Genomic DNA, 20,645 nt, shown 5'->3' with positions numbered 1-20,645 from the left:
GATGGACACATATAACCAAACTCTACCTAGCAGTCACCAATCCAAGTAAGAAAAAGCAGTCAATCTCTCTATTCATTCCATTCGTTTCAGTCGTATCTAGTAGTGATACCAACCAAGTACACCAAGAACTCAAGGAAAATAAAATGGACCTGCCTGTAGTAGCGATAGAGAGCGTGCACCAGCCAAACCAGTATCAGGGTCCCATAACCGCCAAGAACATCAAGGAATATGTCTAAGCATCAGGTGAAACTTTTTAACAATGCACCTTCACGCTTTCAGCCTCTGGTGGCACAGCAGCTCCGAGGGCTAAGTCCAAATCCGGTTTCAAGTCCATGGGCACGCCGGTGTCCATATCCCAGTCACCGTCTTTCGCGCCTTCATGGAATTCAGCGTTCTCAAAGCGTCTGATCAGCTCGATCGTTGCTTCCGCGGCGCGGATCTCGGCGTCTTCTTTACTCAGGCATCCGGTCACGACGATGTCATTGAGTTGTTGGCCCAGAGGTTGAGCAGTCCTGAGGCTCGCCAAGGAAATCGTACATGTGTATGTATGCATTGGTTCACCGTCTCCAGTTTCATCAGTATCAGCATCTCCATTCTGGTCGTCATCGTCTTCCTGCAGAATCTTGTGCTTCCCAGAGCTCGAAACCCTAGCTGTTTTATAGTCAAACCGGAACGCTTCATTGTTGTCAAATCTGGACGTGGCCTTCTGCAACATCATCTGCACTCGCTGCATTGGATGAGTAACGTCAACGCGCTCATCCAGAATCCTTTTCGCAATGCTGACGAGCCCCAGCCGTTCGATAAAACCCGCGCATGCCGTCAAATCTCCGCCCGAATCAACAAATATGGCGCCAATGATGGACTCCACAATATCAGAGAAGAATTTGTCCGCATGAATGGCCGAGAAGTGGGACCAAGGGTAGCTTCTTTTGTTGTTGAGGGCGTGTAGGATTTGGGCACGAAGGAGTTTGTGGCGAGTAATTGCGTTTGGAGAGGAATAGGCTTCGGGTTCGGCGTGTATTGGTAGCGGCGTAGCGGGCGAATGACGGACGTACGTGTACAGCGAAACGGTTTTGGGAGGTGGGGTGGTTAACTCGATATCTAGCTTCTTTGCGATGTCGATAGTTGGGGATGATGTGGACTCCCAAGTCCACTCGAACTCCATGCACAGAAAAGAAAGGAGCTGTCCGCTCACTATCGCATGTTTGATCTTTGTCATTTCACCTTGTGACATTTCAGTCCCGTGCACGCGAATAAGATCAACAATGAGCATATCTAGCACAGCATCACCTAGGAACTCAAGGCGTTGGTAGGATTGGGTCGACGCATCATATTGACACGACGGGTGGGTGAGGGCCTCTATAAGCAGTGCGCTGTTGTTGAACGTGTATCCAATTCTGTCTTCAAGGCTTTTTTGCTGGATGAGACGCGGTCGATTGTCTTGATCCTCCGGAATGGGCACACTTGGACTGGCAAGTGTAAACTCCTGTAGAAAGCGGCGGATACATGTCTGTGCTTTCCGGAGACCACCGTCGATATATGCCGCGCCGATGAGGGCTTCGACGACGTCAGCAAGGACTTTGGCGCCCATTTGGCGGCGTGGTGCAGCAGTGGATAGCTTCTCAGAAATTAGCGGGGCAGTCCATCTGCCCGGAGTGAAGCGATTGCTGATGATGTAGGCGTCAAGACCACATTCTAGTGCAGCGCGGGTAAGACGGGCATTCTGTACGAGCGCGCTCAATTTTTCAGTCAGGTAGCCCTCATGCCAATTCGTGTGGTTGTAGAAGAGGGAAGTTGCCACGGTAAATTTGAGGACCGAATCACCAAAGAACTCGTACCGCTGATAGTCCGTCGGGGCTTGGGCAAGCGGCATTGTAATGGCTGTGACAACATGTCTAAGGTCGTGGAAATGGATATCTCGTAGAACAGTTTGGCATAGTTTGGTCGCAACCAGCGCGGCCTCTAATCTATCAAGGATAACTGCAATAAATCGACCGAATACCGTTTCAGTAGCTGGAAGTCGATCTATCGTGCAATACTTGGCTGAGATAATGCGCTTCTTTGTGGGTGATTCGAGTAAATCGTCGTCTGCTGGACGCTTCTGGGCCAGTGTTTGTTTCTGGAGAAGATTCCTTCGTTTACTGGGATATGAGTCGCATGCCAGTTCGAGACCGTCGTTCCTATTAAGCCATCGCTTGAAAATGAGCACCTCGCCAAAGCGAGACTTGTCACGAACGACACCCATGTGATTGGGGTGTCTCTGGCTGGAAAACACCTCCGAGGCAGGCTCGTGTCCATGATTCTTGTCCAGCCAGGCCGGTAGACTGTCCGGCGCCAAGTCGGGGCCGAACAGAGCAATATAATCATTCTTACCAACTGGCGGTTTACTCGTAGTGGCATGTAGGTAAGTCTCAGTGACGGTCCTCATGCGTTCAATGTCTTCAGCTGTCATGAGAATGGGCTCCGCCGCTTCAATTTCCACGACGTATGTCGTCTCATTATCCCAAAACAGCGTCATTGGTTCGAGAATCGGCAGTTCGGTGGGAGTGATGAGTCTCATATGAGCCACATCGCCGTTTTGACGAATGATAATGCGGCTCTGATGCACTTTTGGCGACTTCCATAAACACGCCCAGTCCGCCCAAGGATCATATTGTGCCGACACATCCTGTAAAGACGGTGATGACCCAAGGCCCTTACGGCTGAATTCTCGGCTTTTTGTTAGAGGGAGGAGATTATCATTCAACAGCCCGTGCTCGTAAAGAGCTTTGTATGCGTGAAAAGCTGCCTCCTTTTTTGCTGCACGCTCTGTCTTCCACCAAGACTTTCCTTCCGCACGCCTGACTTTGGGGTTGACGCTGCTTGGCAGTGTGACTGTAGCTCTCAAATCACCGCCGTCATGTCTCTCAAAGAAGAACTCGGGCCTGTTGTCAACATACTTCTGACCGGGCAGAGTAGCACAGAAGTGAAACAAGTGTTGCATGGCATTCTCGGCCGTCAGCAGGGCACTGCGTAGTCAGCAATCTGCGGCCGGAGTCAGGTCAGAGACATACCCTGTGGGATCCACGCAAAAGCACGCGCATACGTCTTCATCTAGATCTTCAAGTGCACGCAGCTCTTCCACACGACTCCGGTCTTCTTGGTAAGCATCTTCCATGGCCTTCTCGACGTTCTGCCACTTGTGTAATGAGGATTCATCATCCTCCGTCGACAAAACGATGGAATATGTCGAGTGCTGACGTCGGGCACGTCCACGCCGTTGGACGAACGATTTCAAACTCGGCGGCTTGTCGTAGCAAACCACCACGCTACAGGCGCTCACATCAATCCCCTCCTCCAACACATCAGTTGAGATGATTAGGTTCTTCCGTCCGTGACGAAAGTCATCCAGCGTGTCACGCTGCATCTTCACCGAAAGGAGGTCCCCCAGCATATCTTTCCTCTTGGTGGAGTTGGACATTCCAATAAAGCCGCCTGTGCGAAACCGATCTCTCGTGGAAGGGTGTACGGAAAGCAGATGGGACATGACAGCAACCACCGCTCGCTGTTGCACAAATATCAAGCCCGAGAAGTTCTGCTCATTTGTGCTGAGTAGAAAAGACACCAAAGCCTCAAATTTCGGTGAGACGGGAAAGTCCGCCGGATCAGTAGATTGAACATCGAAACTAGGAACCGGCAACCGAGACAGGGTATTCACGAGGTACTTCAGTTCGTCATCGTCCAGGTCCATCACTAAGCCATTGTGGGTCCGGCCCCGAAGTTGCTCAATCGACGCCCAGATAAAGTACTCTGCTGCCCATTCCCCGAGTTCCGTGAAAATATGGACGGCTCTGCTAACAAACTTTTTCATCTGGTCGCTGCAATAAGTGTTGCCAGTTGAAAGGACCTTCTGCAACGCCGATCCGTTTGGGAAAGTGCGTCTCAATTTTCGAACATAGGGATCATCCTCGAGGTTCAGCATATTGTAAGCTTCTGTGAGCGCTTTTTGGGTCCCTCCCCAAGCCGAAGCGTCTTCTATCACCAGAGGTGTATACAGAACCCGCCGCAGCTCGGGTCTGTACGTATGCTCCAACAGCTCTTGCCGGTGCTCTTGGGGTGTCGTGCATATGGAGCCGAGATTCGCCTCAATCGTCCTGTACCGGTCAGATAAGGATCAAGCAATGCCGCATTACGTACTGCAGTTCCCCGCGACTGGATGCAGCGCTGGCCGTCAGACCGAGAATCCGGGGGACAGCCTTTGAGCCATAGTTCCGAAGGCTCGGGTGATAAAAATTCTTCATAATCATGTTGGCAGGATGTTTATTCGTGCAATGATGTGCTGACCTCATTAGCATATAACTCGCTCTGAGTAGTATAAATTACCTTCATCAAAGATAATAAGTCCTAGCCGAGACATCCTCACAAATCCATGGGTCAAGGCATCGAGAAGGACGGCAGGGGTTGACACGACCACCTGAATGTCCTCCAAGACGGCGTCCCAGATAGCCTGCTCTGTCCACAGCTCAACCTTGTCTAGGCCAAGGAGTGTGCGGGACTTTGCAGCGGGAATGTGCTGCGAGATGACCCTGTGCTGCTGCAGACAGAGCGCAACGGTCGGCGCTAGGAACCATATCAACTACTCGGGTTAGAATTTTTGGTCTACAGGAAGTTGGCGAGAAGTGTATCGCACCTTCCCGTCGGAGTTCTCCAGCTCGTGCATGATCCGCAGTATGGCGCTAATGCGCGTCAGTGATGAATCAGAGACGGAGTAGAGTAGCATACATTTGCGTTTTCCCGCTTCCCGTACCCATCTGTAGTGATTAGAAAGGCTCTGTGATGTCGCCGGGTTGCTTACCGCGACGATGATGTTGCCTTTCAAGCTCGCCTCGAACATCTCCAATTGGTAGTTCCGCGCCCGGTGGTCAGCGGGCTCCCCTTCCGGGGTGGAAGCCATTGGAGCGGTTGTAAGGATGTCTCAGCGAAATGATATATCAAGAGTCATAGAAAGAGAGAGTGAAAGAACTCTGAAAGACGAAGTTGATGATGAGTGGGGTTGAAGGTGGTGGTGGGGTTAAAGCTTAACGACCGATCGCTCGCCGACTCTCTTATCTGCAGATCCCATCCCGACTCTGCTAGACTCTGCTTATTCTACGTCCACCAATTCCAATGGCCAAGTATTGCGTTGCGATGATTAAGTGTTCGCTGGAAGACAGTCCTAGGACTAGGTACAAAATCCGTATCCGAAAGGATTTGAGGGTCACCCTGTACGATCAGACAAACGCAAGAAACCACTCCAAGACCAGGATAAGACCATTACTCTGCGCCATACACCCTGAAATTGAGAAGCGAGCAATAAACACTGACAGTAACGCTGATGAATAAGAGTAAAAGACGCGAATAAAGCCCATAGTGCGGTAAGGAAATGCGTACTAGTTGTGATCAAATCGTGCGCGGCACTCATGACACCATTGGTAACCCATGAGTCTGCGGCTCTGTCTTCGTATCCGATGAATCGGCGGCCTCGTCACCCCGGCCACGACGCGCCTGGAAGTTGTTGTTCAAAAAAGCTTCTTCGTTTGGGTGTTTGCGCATCCCAAGGCCGGCTTCCGCGATGCGGTTCAGTGAGTTCATATCGTCGTTCGCTATGGAGACCTGCGACTGCGGGGAACCTTGCGGAGGGGCCGAGACACCCTGGCCAGGTCTAGTGGCCGGTTGTGGTACAGAAATCTCGGCCCGGGGTTGGTTGAGATCGATGTTCCCTGGAAGCTCGGGAACTTCCCCCTGCGAATCCAGCAGCCGGGACTGCAGGTTGATGACATATTCACGTAGCTGGTAGTTTTCAGCCTGGAGGGCTTTGAACTCCTGCGACATCACTTCGTATTCCTTTACTTGTTCCTCCAGTTTGCGGATGTAGCTCTCTTTGCGCTGACGGAAAGCTCTCTGCACTAGTTAGTAGTGTTCTGTAAAACGGGATCTCAGTCACGCACTTGTGCAGCACGATTTTGAGCGGCGCGCTTCGATGTAGATAACGGTCGCTTCCCATATGTTTTCGGTGACTCGTCCTCAACGGGTGGTCCTGGCTGCGTCGGTGGTTGCGATGGGGGAAGCATTGCGCCCCCGGAGATCGCAGGGTCAATGTTGTTCTGGTCTCGCGGGCTTGTAGCGGGGGGCTGCAGATGATGAGGTTGCGCATTCGGCTGCGGCGGGCGTGGTTGTTGCGGATGCTGTGGATGCTGTGACAAGTGCTGCGCTGCTAACAGCGAATCGTGGAGCACTATTTAGAAAGACGTTAGCGAGGATTGACTGGGCAGGTGTTGCTGAGAGACAGGTCGCGGCGCCTTGTCGTTACGCGAGAAAACCGGGTAATCCGCAAGGCCCTGCGCTCTTGTACTCTCGCCGGCAGCTCTTGGCTTACCTTGATCAGCATGGTCCTGCGACAAACATCAGTCAGCTTTGTGTCTTGTCATGTCTTGGTACCCTCGGTGCCTTCGCCAGACGCGACCGGGGCGACGCTATGAGATGCGCGGGTGAGGTCATCTCTCATCTCGCGCGTGGCGACTCGAGAACAGCAAGGGTGGCCTTGTTGACAAGGCCCACCAATATCACGAGGGAGATATGACGGAGATGAGGGCAGGTTGTAGATCTGATGACAAACCGCGACAAGCATAGATTTGCTTACCTGAGCAGATGTTTGCATGCTTGGATGCGGCGCTGGAGCTAGTGCAGGCTGCATGGAGAGACAACGGGCTTATGACAGCAAAACGACGCGCCCGATAGCAGAGAGCGCGAGTCAATGCGAGTCGGACAGCCAGCAGGAAAGGGACTTGGGATATATGGCGAGATCTCGCGACGGAGGGCGCGGATGGGAGTATCGCAGCGAAGGCCCAGGATGAGGTAAGCAGGGATTCGGAGTTCAAGTTGACTTGCAGGCTGTCTGCTGACTGTGTTCTTACGAAAGATGGAGAGATTTGATGTCGTAAGCAGGAGGGAAGACGGGGATTAAAAGGAGAGAAAAGGCGGAAGGGGCCAAGAGGTGGCCGGCCAGTGCAACCGTGGCGGTGGGGCCGGAATGCACGCCTGAGGCATAAAGCCTTACTAATCCATTTATTCCGTCGGTGTGTCCTGGCCGACCACCGAGATCAGAGCTTCATGAAAGCTACAGAGAACATATGGAGTCTCGCGAATACAGATATCATCGTACCATACTTTGGACAAGTATTTATGCTGTGCAGCATCTGTAGGTATCTGGGCGCATCCTGCTGGGGCTTCGTCGGTGGCGATTCGATGCGATAGAGAAGGCGGTATGCAGCGGCAGAACTGTACCATTACACCGGGCAGTGAGCAGCCACTCCGGACTGTTTTCACAAGAACAGCAATTCAACAGATGGGCCTGGAGTAAATAGATGCTATCTCAATCTCTCTCTGGCCTGCCCAATCTGCGGAATTGATAGTGCAAATATCTTCCGTCAATTATAAGCAGTAGTTGTAGACAGCCACTGGAATAAGCCACCAGTGGCTGCCACCGAAACCTGGCAGCCTGGCGACCTGGGGTGTATACTCCCCAGTATTTCCACTCGGCTCCTTTTTCCTTATCTCTCCCCATGTTCTTGAATCCTAACCCTCCTTGTGCGTAAATCATTTAATCCAATTGTTGTAGAGCAACCTTCCCTGAGTGGTGACTTCATCCCGGGTCATACTGGATCGAGCCGGCAGATCTGCGATCCACGACCCGTCCATTGGGAGGCCTTCACACCTCAACTGCTAACGACAGCCAAGGCAATCGCTTCGCGACACCTCCAGTCCGTCGCTGGAGGCCCCCAGCTCCCACGCACAGGCCATTCCACCTGTCAAATTCCCTCAATTACTATATCTCTCCTTCCTACACCCATACCCCAGGTTTTCCTCCCAAGTTTTGTTCGGCTCTTTGTTGAATCGACGCGTCTCTTCCGCGGCCGCTTCCCCCCGCACCCTCCCGACCGAATAACATCATGGTGCGGCTGCCACTGCCACAACGTCTTAGCTCTCATCTCAGCACACGAAGCAATGCCTCGACGCCGGGCCAAAGTAGAAGCACCAGTCCCATGAGGACACCCGATGGCAAACCATTGGTACTGAAGGTGTCGGTCTTGCGGGTAAGTGAGCCTGTGCTTTCCCTGAGCTCAGCTCATTGTCCAACCCGCTGACGCAGACTGTACGCGCCTAGGGGAGAAATCTTGCTGCCAAAGACCGAGGAGGAACAAGCGACCCTGTAAGCAATCATTGGACAGTCTTTGATGAAACGCACCGTGGGAGGGATAGGGGATCGGCTGCACGACTTGTGCCACGGAAGACTCGGAACTAACGGTTCTGCAGTACCTGATAGTTACACTCGGAGAAGCCAGACAATCAACGCCCACCATATTCAAGACATTAAACCCGGAATGGAATGTGACCTTCGAAATGCCGGTTGTCGGCGTCCCGTTGCTGGAGTGCATTTGCTGGGACCACGACAGGTTCGGCAAAGATTACCTAGGGGAGTTTGACATTGCATTGGAAGACATATTTGCGGATGGGGACGTTCAACAACAGGTGTGTATTCACGGGTCACCGCAGGGCTTGGATATGTGGCTTATTGGTATAAACAGCCAAAATGGTACACACTCAAGTCGAACCGGAAGCCGAGCAAGAGGAAGGACAATAACGTATCCGGCGAAATCCTCCTACAGTTCTCGCTATCGGACCCTTCGAACCCGACCGCCTCACCCACGGAAATATACACGAGATTCAAGACCTTGGTGTCTGCTGGAGATGCTGGAGACGAAGACGACTATTTCCCCTCAATTTCATCATCAACAATACTAGAGGAATCTGGTGAGCAAGACGAGGAAACATCGGATGAGACGGACGACCCTACAAAACCAGAGGCGGTAGAGAAGCGCCGGAGGAGGCTACGCCTAAAGCGCTTGAAACGCAAGTCTCTCGCAGCGAGGGCGTACCAGTTTTCCGGCCTCGGAAATGGCGTGCAGGGCATCGTTTTCATGGAGATTGTCAAAGTCACTGATCTTCCACCAGAACGAAATGGTACGATATCTCTCTATCCTGTTCACCCGGAATAGCTGACCAGTCTAGTGACCCGGACATCGTTCGACATGGATCCATTCGTTGTGACTTCGCTTGGTCGCAAGACTCTCAGAACCCCGGTTATACGTCACAACCTGAACCCTGTCTACAACGAGAAGATGGTCTTCCAAGTCATGAAACATGAGCAGTTATACACCATGAGCTTCACTGTTATGGACAGAGACAAATTCTCGGGAAACGATTTTGTGGCTTCTGCGGGCTTTGCACTGCAAACCCTCATACAAGCTGCCCCTGACACCGATCCAGAGACGGGGCTTTACATGTTTTCCGAAGAGGACATGAGACCTCCAGTCAAGTCCGATGTCAAGCTCAGTCCTGTCCCGTCGTCCTCCAATCTGTCGAAGCAGAGTAAGCCCCTCGCGAGGTCAAGGAGCTCTACTACTTCTCTATCATTGCAAGCGCAACAGGAGCCTCAAAGCGTCCCCTCGTTGGTTCTTCCTGATCAAAGCGCAAACAGTAGTGTTTCCGACGTCTCTACTGCCGCTATTCCTGTTGCGCGTGAGTCGGATGGTCTTCGGGTCTATGAGATTCCGTTGACGCTTAAAAACAAAGAAAGATGGGAAGACAAGCACTTCCCAAGTATTGTCGTCAAGGCAAAATACATGCCATACCGAGCACTACGACAGCAATTTTGGAGATTAATGCTAAGGCAATACGACGCTGATGACAGCGGTAACATCGACAAGGTCGAGCTGACGACGATGCTCGACACCCTTGGTTCGACACTGAAGGAGTCGACTATTGACAGCTTCTTCGAGCGCTTTCGCGATGAAAATAACGCAAGCGATCCTACCTGCTTATCGTTCGATCAAGTTGTAATGTGTCTGGAGGACACGCTCCAGTCGCTGCAGAAAGATCCGCGAACAATGGGCAAGAAACTCAGCCCCGCTACATCAACGGCTAGTCTAGAAAGTGACAGCGACGAGCTTAATGTTGAAAGTAGCTTGACTTTACCAACTAATGTTGATGCCCAAGCCACTTCGGTTCCGACGATGACAACTGAGCAGCCTGACGAAGACCTTCATCCGGACGACTTGGGTGACGAACGTGGCGAAGAACACGTTATTGAGCTTCGCGAATGCCCTCTTTGTCACCAACCGCGGCTGGGTAAACGGTCCGATGCTGATATCATCACGCACATCGCAACGTGTGCAAGTCAGGATTGGCGGCAAGTGGACAACCTTGTCATGGGTGGCTTTGTGACTTCAAGTCAGGCGCAACGCAAGTGGTATAGTAAGGTTATCACCAAGATCTCGTACGGTGGCTACAAGCTCGGTGCGAATTCCGCCAATATTCTTGTCCAGGACCGCATTACAGGACAAATCAACGAGGAACGGATGAGTGTCTATGTTCGGTTAGGAATCCGGCTTCTATACAAGGGTCTCAAGAGTCGGGACATGGAGAAAAAGCGAAGTAAGGCAATCACGCATTCGGGAGTTACAGAGCTGACCGCACCACAGTCCGCAAAATTCTCAAATCCCTCAGCGTCAAGCAAGGCAAGAAATACGACGACCCAGCCTCCGCAGCTCAGATCCGAGATTTCATCAATTTCCATCAGCTAGACATGTCGGAGGTTCTACTACCATTAGATAAGTTTAAGAACTTCAATGAGTTCTTCTATCGCGCATTAAAACCAGGCGCCAGACCTTGTTCTGCGCCAAACGAACCTGGCATTGTTGTTTCCCCGGCCGACTGCCGTACGGTGGTGTTTGACCGCATCACGGAGGCGACCAGTGTCTGGGTCAAAGGGCGGGAATTCTCTATCAAGAGACTCCTCGGTGATGCTTACCCTGAAGATGTTTCACGATACCAGAACGGTGCACTAGGAGTTTTCCGCCTTGCGCCTCAGGATTATCATCGGTTCCATATTCCCGTCGACGGCGTGATGGGTACACCGAAGACCATTGAGGGCGAGTACTACACGGTGAACCCGATGGCTATTCGCTCCGCACTCGATGTGTATGGCGAGAATGTACGAATTTTAGTACCGATCGACTCCGTGAAGCATGGCCGAGTTATGGTTGTCTGCGTTGGTGCAATGATGGTCGGAAGCACGGTCATCACGCGACAGGCCGGTGAAAAGGTCTCAAGGGCCGAGGAGCTCGGATACTTCAAATTTGGCGGAAGTACTCTTCTGCTCCTCTTCGAGGAAGGAAAGATCAACTTCGACAGTGACCTCGTGGATAACTCTAGGGGCGCTCTGGAAACTTTGGTAAGTCTAATCCCTTGCTGCTCCGACACATGGCCTCTAACGTCAACTCCTTGTTTGTCTCAGGTCCGAGTTGGTATGTCTGTGGGCCATAGTCCTGACATCCCGCAATTCGAGCCCGATCTTCCTAAGAAGCCAGAGGATGTCAGTCTCGAGGAAATGCAGGCCGCCAAGCGCAGAATTGAAGGCAGCTTAGCTCCACCGACCCATGCCTCGGCGCTGCAGTAGATGTCAAGAAAGACTAGACTTATCGAAGTTGTCGTGATCATGATACACTGTTTATATAGTACACACTATTTTGAGGCGTACCTGGACATGCAATTATAGGCCATAAGTATACGGACCTGATGCGCTCTCTTTCACCATCAGGCGTATCATGTCAGTCGTGCATACATAGATGAGATTGCTGTGTGCGGCTATCAATCTCTAGGTAGTTAGCTAAGAGCAATCTGTATATAGAGGTCCAAGTCATACAATTATCCATGTTAACCAGTCGAGGGTTGATTGACAGCGCCCATGGTGATGTTCCCAAAACAGACTAGCGCCGTCCCCACGCGTAGGCGTTGGACCAAAACAACCGCGTGCCGGCGACTTGCAAGACCAAACCCCCCCAAACCGCTACAGCGACGCCTAGATCGGTGCGCAGCAGCGCAAACAGCGACTTTTCGAGGCCTATCGATATATGCTCGACTTACAATCGCTATTCTCGACTTCTCGTCCTTCAATTGCCGCATTCCGCTCGCAGGTGCTTGGAAGCGCGCGACCGGGATTCATCACACGCTCCGCCCCCCGTTGACGACCTTGACGACATTGGCACTGGCGCTGCGATCGCGCCACATCCATCTATACGGGAACTGGGGTAAACACTGGCTCGACTCGGAGATTTTGTCAATTCTGCGATCGCCCTTTGCCTTGCTTGGTCGGCTTCACTCACGCTCACGCCCACGCTTCTGCCGAACCGCCAACACATCAACGCACTGACAGAAGATTTTCGCGACGGAACACGCGACCTTTCTCGTTGGTCCTGAGTCATCTACGGGAGGTGTTACTGTGTTTTATTATCTCTTCTCATAACAGTGTTTGCCTCGGTCCGGCTTTGACATGACCGTCACTGTCCTAGCCACTCCTACAACTCAGACGAAACGTCGCGAACCTCTGAGGGTAATTGATATGGCATCGTCCCAGGCGCGGGCGCGTCATGCCGCCGCGCCTGGCGGGACCGGTAAAAGCGGCGGGAGACGGACGCGGTCTAGTATGGACAAGCGGGAGACGATCGACGAAAGTGTAAATGGGGATAAGAAGCGCAAGGCTGGTGAGTTGTGCTCGGTGGTTTACAGGGGTGACGGTACTGACCGGGTTTCTGATGGTGGTGCAGGGGTCTACGACGAGGATATAGAAGGATTCCAGTTCTCGCGCATTACGAATAAAAAGCAGAAAGCGTCCAAAAGTACCGAGCAGCCGGCTCTTCCGGCTCCAGAGGAACCAGCGCCGCAGCCTTCGCCGAGGAGGGGCCGACCGCCGAAGAAGCGAGCGGAAGAGAAGGCGAGCGATGTAGCGGAACCGAAGAAGGCTTCAGAGGGGACGGGCAAGCGGCAAACGCGAGGGAGGGCGAAACAGGCTCCGGCGCCGGAGCCAGAGCCAGAGCCAGAGCCGGAAACCGAACCTCAACCACAGCCTCGAACCGAACGGAGTAAGCGCTCATCGCGAAAACGGGACGAAGGAGAGCAGGTTCAGGCTCAGCAGGTCCCTGTTGAAAAGAAGCGGAGGAAAGGTCGGCCGAGCAAATCTCATGAGCAGCAGCGGAATGGATTCGTGTCTCCAGAACAACCGCAGGCTGAGACGGCTACTACGATTGCTCTTCCTGTGGCGGATACGCCGGTTATTCAGAGAAATCGGGAGATGCGGGGGAAAAAGTCAGGCAAGGGAAGCCGGCGGAGTAGTCTCAGCATGAGGGGGCGGCGGGCCAGCTCGTTGATTGATTCCGGCGCATCGAACGGTGAGCCATTTTCCGGGTTTCGAGGAACAGCAACTGACTGGTACTAGCGTTGCCTCACGATAAAGTGAATACGGCGGAATTCTACAAGCACATCGCGGCCGACGGCTTAGTAGAGCCCCGGCGGATGAGGCAGCTTCTGATTTGGTGCGGTACGCGGGCATTGTTGGATAAGCCGTCGGGCTCGCGCTCGGGAGACGAGAGCGCCCGATTAGCAGGTACGCAGAATCACCAAGTTCGAGACGTCAATACTGACTTTATGCAGCGCGCGTGATTCAGGAGGAGTTAGTCAAAGATTTCGCCAGCAATTCGGAGCTTTCAAATTGGTTCTCGCGAGAGGACACGGCTCCCACGGTAGTGGTGAAGAAGGCCAATCCGAAGAACGTGCAGAATCAGGATAAGATCAAGGAGTTGGAGGAGCAAATACAAAAGTTGGTACTTTGAGATGTTTCACCTACACCGCTGACTGACGAGTTCTAGATTGCAAAAAGAGAGGCATGCTCTCAACGCGTTATTACGCCCTCCCTCAATACCAAGGACAAAGTCGAAACAGGTGCCAAACGGGCAATCAGACAAACAACCGCCAGAGCCTTCACCACCAGCATCTTCAGACGAACACATCGACCCATCAGTGTTAGACCCCTCTCAACAGCAAATCCTCGCATCTCTACGCCCAACCACCGCAAGGCAAGACACACAACCACCCCCTCAACCCGACCAACCACAACCAGAACCACAATCTCAACCCCTCGAATCCAAACCCGAACCCATCCTCCCACCAATGCCACCACCCTCCATATCCACCCGCCTCTCCAAAATAACAAGCCGCCTCGCCCCAACCATCGACTCCTTCGCCGCAGGCCTCCACGACGTCGAGCTCTACCGCTCCATGTCCGACGCCGTCTCATCAAAAGCACTACAGATCTGCGCTGAGCGATTAGAAGAGCGTGATGCGCGGAACGCACTGCGACGACTAGCCATCACGGCACCAGGGGACGCAGAAGCCGAGACATCGGGGCAAGGAGAAGGAGAAGGAGAAGAAGGGATCCCGTTCCGAACAAGATCACGAACACGCCCGAGGGAAGATCTAGGACCCATTCTGGGCGCGCTGAGTCGGGTCGAGAGGCGGTGAGCTCGCTTGTTCCTTTTCTTTCGACGGTATGCAAATGGCATTTTGTTTTGTTTTGTTTTCGAAGGGGCCGTGATATAGTGGCCGTGACTTTTTTTTTTTCTTCGTTTGGCTGGCTTGGCTTGGCCTGGTCTGGCCTGGCCTGGTACGTTGGGTTTCTGCGTTGTGTTCTTGCATGCAAGCAATGGAGTTAAGGTGTTGTGTTGTTGCGTTGATTTCAGACAGGCGGTGTTTGTTGTTTATGTATGACGAGGTAGGTAGGGCTGGATCAATCGGCTCGGATTGGATTGGATTAAACTGAAGTAAACTGGATTGGACAGACGCCGTTGGTCAGATCAAGCGAGATGAAATGAAGAGATAGTTAGCTGAGCTAATGGATGGACTCTTATAACTGCCCTCTGCATTCAAGATCATCGTCTGCTTTGCCTATCGTGACCTCTCGCGTCCATAAGGAGGATAGGAACTGATTCGATTTACTCTGTCTCTATCTACGTAGGTTTCTAGATATACAGTACGGTACCTTGCGTGAAGGGACTTCTTGGTCTGCGCTGTGCTTGCCAAGGGACTGGATCTGATCTGAGTCCGCTGACGGTCAAAGACCTACTAGGGGAGAGGAGGACGGAAGATGCAAAAGGAGCTATAAGTAAATTCAACCAATGCATTCAATGTAATGGAGAAGAAAGAATTGCATGCTTTTGTTGGCCCTGGCGCTGGCCTGGATGATACCTAGATACCTAGGGTTCCGTGTGCTTGTGCTTGGGTACACCGCATACGTCTGTATGTGTATGTGTATGTCCGCGTATGTACAGGTGCGCCAGATACAGGTAATAGATAGAATAAAATATGAAATGGAATAAATATGGCCGGGATATGCTATACAGTTCGGAGAAGAGCTCAGTGGGCGTAGATGGGGTTAGAGAAAATGAGATGAGATGGGAAAGAACGGGAAGATCATGCTTGCTTGATCGCTTTGTCTAACTCCGAATTTAGGTAGAAGAGGCCACCATAGGAAAACAGACGACGGGACGAGACAAAAAGGAAAGGAAAAAGAGATATGGCCGGGAAAAGACGATGGATGTCGGCAGAGGAGGCCATGTCCGGACAGAGACGGAATGGCGATGTAGAGCATATGGACTCCGAGCAATGCATTTCGTGTGCTGCAAGGAAAAGGTGAAGGAGATGTAGCCGAGTAAAGAGGCGATTAGGACCAACCAAGACTGAGGGAGATGAAATCCACGCTTCGCTAAATAACATGACAAAAGCACGATAGTAACGAATCGCTTCTTTCGGAGCAGATAAGACGGATGAAAGCAGACAAGGTACGGGATAGAAAAGTCATAAGATAGATGTGAAGTTCGCCCGTAGGTGCTCAAAAGCTGAAAAGCCCACTGCGCTTCTTGCCCAAGGGATAAACCACCAGCGCAGCAAGGAATAGTCCCACGGTGAATCCAATAGCAACCTGGACCATGCCGTATCCAATATCGAAGACGACACCCTGGAAGGGATTCTCCTGGTAACTCTGCTGGTGGTAGTCCTTGGTCATGTTCTTGGCCGCGTCGACAAACCCCTGCGTGCCGTTGCTAGGCACGGAAAACGGGGTCTGTTGTGCAGTGATCTGGCCGGCTGAGGCGATGCCAGAAATCAGTGACCCGCTTGCTGCGAGGCCTGACGGGACAAGCACGAAGATGGCAGGGAGCATCGCTGCGGCTGCTAGACCGTGCCGGAGACGGGAGTAGAGGTTTGCCATGACGCCGACGACGAACGCGCCGAGGGCGGAGGAGACCTGCGTGGAGGAGTAGAAGCGCTTCGCACCAAAGTAGTTTGTGATGTACCCCGCGAAGGCGATGACGAGCATCACGGGAATCTGCTTCCATTTGGCCTGGTTGACCGTGGCGAGGCAGAATGTGAAGATGACGACGAAGGGAAAGCGTTGCAGGTACTCGTTTGTAATGGGGCTGGGAGGGCAGGTATAATCTGTCGAGGCGTGAGGGTCTAGGAGACCGTAGACGGCGGTGCCAATTGTGATGCCAAAACCGAGGAAGAGGGAGTATATGATGGCGTAGACCATGCGGACGGAGCCGGCGACAATGCTGCGCGATTGGAGCTCGAGGCTGGCACAAAGGACGAGATATCCTGGGAGGATGAGGGCGATGGAGGATTGGGCTAGGGCTGAGAAGCAGAAGAGATGGCCGCCCTTGTAGGGGATGCTGCCGAATGCGCGGGCGAGGAAGGAGGTTAGGACGGCGGCGGAGATCTCGAAGACGTTGGAATAGAGGTGGGAGCGAGGGGAGAGGACGAGTTGAAGAATGCCTAGGAGACACCCAAGGACAAATGCGATGGGCATGTCGATGGGACGAGCGCCAAAGGCAAACGGACCGACGGATGCACTGGCAAAGCCGTGGAGCAGAATAAGAAGCCAGATCGGATACTGGTTGTCCTTTTGCATCAGCTTGCTAAGCCGCTGCATGGCCTCCTCTACCCCAATCACATCGTGGACGACTTCCTTGTAGACGGTATGGGCGTCAGAAAGCTTCCCTAGGTCAACGCCCTGGTTCACGCGAACAAGCTTCACCTCTGTGGTGTGGGTAGAGACATCGTCAAAGGAAACAATCATACAGCCAGGCAAATACAAAAAGTTGGCATTGATCTCCAATACACGAGCCGTCATCTTCATGTATTCCTCCAGTCGATGGGTAGGAGCGCCAAACTTCATCAAAGCCTTGCAAAGAATGAGCAGATACTTTTGGCGCGCGAGCTGTTCAGCGATATGGACAGTGATGCGGATTTCATCCTCGAGCTGGGGCTTCCCCATGCGCTTTTGCATCCCAGGGACAGCCCCGCTACTGCGAGAGCGTTTGAGCATCGAGAACGGCGAGCTGATGGAGCCTTTGGCCGTCGAGCCAGACAGTGAAATGTTGGACTGGTTGGGCGTCTTCTCGTACCACTTCCTAGGCTTCTGGCGCCAGGAAGGGTCCGGGGACAGGCCACGAGCACTCAGGTCGCTAGAGCTGCTCTGGCGGGAGTGCCCATAACGGCCCCGAGAGAGGTTGAGGGTCGGTTGCTCGTGGAGCTTCAGGAGCGAGGATAAAATGCCGCCGCGATAGTGGGAAGGGCGCTGGACGTAGGCGTCAGGGTCTCGTTCCTCAATAGGAGTGACCTGACCAGAGCGCAGGCCCGGAGACGGAGCACGGATACGGTTCAAAAGGTTAAAGTCTCTGCGAGTCATCTGTTGGACAAGCTGGTGAGCTTCAGAGGTGCGGTTGTGAGGGCGTCCATCTACTAGCCCGTAGTGGTCGTCGTCTTCATCCGAGGGGTAGTCGAACTGCTTTTCAGGGAGTCTGATCATGGGAATGTCATCAGCATCCTCAAATGGCTGTGACGCCTCGGTGGGAGACGAAGCAACAGATGACGGCAGACTGGGCCACGGACTCTGGCTGGGAGACTTCGAGGGACGTCCTAAATGGGAGGCCAGTTTCTGGGCTCGCTCCTGCGCGGAGTAGGCTGAGTGGATGGCCCTGCCCTTCTCATTGCTGACTTCATCATCGGCAGCGATCCTCGGGGAGCTATCCCTGGAGTGACCTGTGATACCGACAGAGAAGCTCGAGCCAAGTTCCCCATTGGGAAAGGGGTGGGGATCGGGTGCGCTGCGCTCATACGCCGGAATGCTGGCAGCGGGCTGCGGTTTCTGTGGCAGTGGCGGATTCCTTCCTTGTGACGTGGATGGCAGGGCCGGGCTGGCGTCGCCGACGGTGAACTTGACGCGGTTTGCGCTCTTCAAAATGCCTGCATTCCGCTGCCTGCCCTGAGCTCCGCCGGGGTCGAGAGTCGAGCGCTCCGTCAGGTTCTCATTGGAGCCCTCTGAAGGCGATACGCGCGGCCCAGGAGGAGATCGGTCATCTCCCCCAGATACATCGGTGAGGCTCGAGCGCTGAGAGGGGGTGGTGATGGGCAGATCGAAATACCCGCCGGCCATGGTTGGTTTGCCTTCCCTTGTGGTGTTTCAAACGGTCCAAAACGGGGGTCTGTGTCACCTCCCCTTCCTACTTTATGATTTGGGATTCCGTGTTCCTTCTGTATCTGTTTGGGATTCCTTCTGCTCCGTAAAGCTCGCGGTATTGCGGTTCCTGCATGGCAGACGATTAGACATATGTACGATAGAATATACGTAGCGCATGCAGCCACAACAGCGACCCACGAACCTTCAGAAATGTGCCAAGAAGATCACCACGATGAAGCACGGACTGTATACCTTAATCTCCCTCACTCAACCACAGCGCAGCAACAGTCGGACAGGTGGGTTGGAAGGGGTAAAGGGCCCGCTCCTAGGAATGGAGATACGTCACCGATACATAGTCAAGGCTCGGCGGCGAAACAGCGATAAGCAATACAGGAGAGAAAGACAATCGCTATGAAGCGAGCTAGGAGGTCAAGTAGAGGAGAAGGAAAAGATCACTGGAAGTCGAGTCGAGCGGAGGAGGGAAATTGATATCAGGCGGGTCCCTGGCGCTGGCGTGTTGCCGAAAACGGAAGGATGTCGACAAGCAAGTCGAAAACAACAAGACGATCAACGGCTCTGCTGCTTCTGATAAACAAAAAGAGGCCGAGTCACTCGGTCAGGGAAGAGAGCTCTCCGGATAGAGACAGACAGCAGGCCCAACCCAATGACGGGATGATCATATGAAGGAACGGGGGCGCGATCTTGTGTAGCAACACTGTTTCCTTTTTCCACTCAAGGCCGATTTGAGATCTTCCTTTTTCTGCTCTGCTGAGGTTGTGCGTCTGGTTTCCGATTCCGCTTCTGGATGTCAAGGTTCAACGCGAGGGGCGATGAGGAAGCAGCTTTGTATCGACAGAAGTTTGCCACGCGTAGAGCCAGTGGACAAGAGGTGGAAATGCCGAGGAGAGAACGTCAGGATCAGAAGAAATCGAGAGGAGGACCAGAGATCAAAGCCAGGAGAGGCCAGGATGAGTCGTCAGTCGATTAGCAAGCGTGAATCACTGAGCAGAATGGGTCAGGTCCGGACTCAGCAGAGCCATTGTCCAGGCCTTTCTAGACCAGACTGCCTGGCTTGCAGTCTGCTTTCCATGCCCGATGAATCGAAATTCACAGCTGGTCCAGTGTTCCACGGGCGTTGTGGTGGCACCAGGAGGATGGAGAAGCGCAGTGGGGAAGGGCGTTTGCCTGCGCTATTGACGGCTTACGAGGCGCTCTGCAGTCCCTGACAATCACGACCTCCTTTTCTCAGTCTCTGCTATCAAGGCAGTGTTTCAGATTACATTATTGTTGGCTTGGTCGATTCCGTATCAAGTGATTGACGTGATTGACACAATAGACCCACATGAGCTCCTATACTCACCCCGACCTCTGGTTTACAGTTTACATCATGAAGAATCTCAAGATGATGTCAAGCATCACATAACCCACAAGAGTCGCACAGTCTCCGTCTAATATCCGGGGAATTCGCTGCCCCCTACGGTCTTGGCCTGAGCTCATGCTGTCCTCTGGCTGCACTGCAGTCCCCCAGACCAGAACAACCACCATCTTCGGATCTCAACGGTCTCGTCATACTCATCGCTCTGGCTCCTCTTTCCCCTTAAGGAACAGCAGAGTGTGCGACATCATACTCCAATCATTGTCGCCACACCCCCAGTGCCGAGGATGGCTGTCCCACGCCTCCAGCGCAGGGACCAATCTTTAATTCAGACCGGGCAACGACAGCAGCGGATTCATATTCCTGTCCTACAGCCGGGGAACTGGTTCCTGCCGACCCGCCGGGTATCCGTGGCTGCTATAGGCTGGCTTCGCTGGGTGCTACAGAGGCCGGAGGTGATGGAGGTGTGCTTCCTTCCGTTCTGCTTGCCCGTGTCTGGGGTGAGCAAGAGCGAGAGCGTGCGTCGGCAATATCTCCTGCAGCTGGGGCTGCATCATTGTTGTTCGAAGGGGTAACTCGAAACAGGCCTCGCTGGAATCTGGATCCGGGGAATATCGTTGGCCACCTGGAGCCGAGGACTTGAGACAAATGCGCCGAGTGCAGAGCAACCGAGCTTAACTGACATGCTTTCATCATTCGATTTGATTCACGAGGCTCTTGGCTCCGCTCGGATCATTCTGCCAATCTGGAGGTACCCGTCGCCTTCGCGTAGCCGAGTCCATTAGCTGTGACGGGTACATGGTACTCGGTGACCGACTTGGTCTCCTGAGAACTCTCGTTGTT

At 53.1% G+C, this 20,645-nt stretch overlaps 5 protein-coding genes across 5 annotated transcripts; 2 read left to right on the top strand and 3 right to left on the bottom strand.

Moving 5' to 3' along the window:
- Positions 1-253: 253 nt before the first annotated feature.
- Positions 254-4,933, bottom strand: DSM5745_03567 (putative RNA helicase/RNAse III; the record flags this gene model as incomplete). The annotated part of the gene is made up of 7 exons (XM_026745583.1): positions 254-3,008; positions 3,054-4,133; positions 4,177-4,318; positions 4,363-4,615; positions 4,670-4,715; positions 4,762-4,790; positions 4,835-4,933. The coding sequence occupies 7 exons, from the start codon at positions 4,931-4,933 to the stop codon at positions 254-256; spliced, it is 4,404 nt and encodes a 1,467-aa protein (XP_026606449.1).
- A 503-nt stretch (positions 4,934-5,436) lies between these two features.
- On the bottom strand, positions 5,437-6,676 carry DSM5745_03566 (putative transcription factor kapC; the record flags this gene model as incomplete). The annotated part of the gene is made up of 4 exons (XM_026745582.1): positions 5,437-5,919; positions 5,967-6,253; positions 6,329-6,410; positions 6,659-6,676. The coding sequence occupies 4 exons, from the start codon at positions 6,674-6,676 to the stop codon at positions 5,437-5,439; spliced, it is 870 nt and encodes a 289-aa protein (XP_026606448.1).
- A 1,384-nt stretch (positions 6,677-8,060) lies between these two features.
- On the top strand, positions 8,061-11,536 carry DSM5745_03565 (putative phosphatidylserine decarboxylase Psd2; the record flags this gene model as incomplete). Its single annotated transcript, XM_026745581.1, has 7 exons — positions 8,061-8,111; positions 8,183-8,227; positions 8,332-8,547; positions 8,604-9,039; positions 9,088-10,512; positions 10,560-11,311; positions 11,375-11,536. 7 exons carry the CDS (start codon positions 8,061-8,063, stop codon positions 11,534-11,536), a joined length of 3,087 nt encoding a protein of 1,028 aa, XP_026606447.1.
- Positions 11,537-12,409: 873 nt separating this feature from the next.
- Positions 12,410-14,433, top strand: DSM5745_03564 (Mis12-Mtw1 family protein; the record flags this gene model as incomplete). Its single annotated transcript, XM_026745580.1, has 4 exons — positions 12,410-13,304; positions 13,352-13,519; positions 13,567-13,732; positions 13,782-14,433. The coding sequence occupies 4 exons, from the start codon at positions 12,410-12,412 to the stop codon at positions 14,431-14,433; spliced, it is 1,881 nt and encodes a 626-aa protein (XP_026606446.1).
- Positions 14,434-15,799: 1,366 nt separating this feature from the next.
- Positions 15,800-18,403, bottom strand: DSM5745_03563 (uncharacterized protein; the record flags this gene model as incomplete). Its single annotated transcript, XM_026745579.1, has 1 exon — positions 15,800-18,403. The coding sequence occupies one exon, from the start codon at positions 18,401-18,403 to the stop codon at positions 15,800-15,802; it is 2,604 nt and encodes an 867-aa protein (XP_026606445.1).
- Positions 18,404-20,645: the final 2,242 nt, after the last annotated feature.

The sequence above is a fragment of the Aspergillus mulundensis genome, assembly GCF_003369625.1.
Source record: "Aspergillus mulundensis strain DSM 5745 chromosome Unknown scaffold_2, whole genome shotgun sequence".
In the NCBI taxonomy this organism is placed as follows: Eukaryota; Fungi; Ascomycota; class Eurotiomycetes; order Eurotiales; family Aspergillaceae; genus Aspergillus; species Aspergillus mulundensis.
This window is presented reverse-complemented; position numbering and strand designations above follow the sequence as displayed.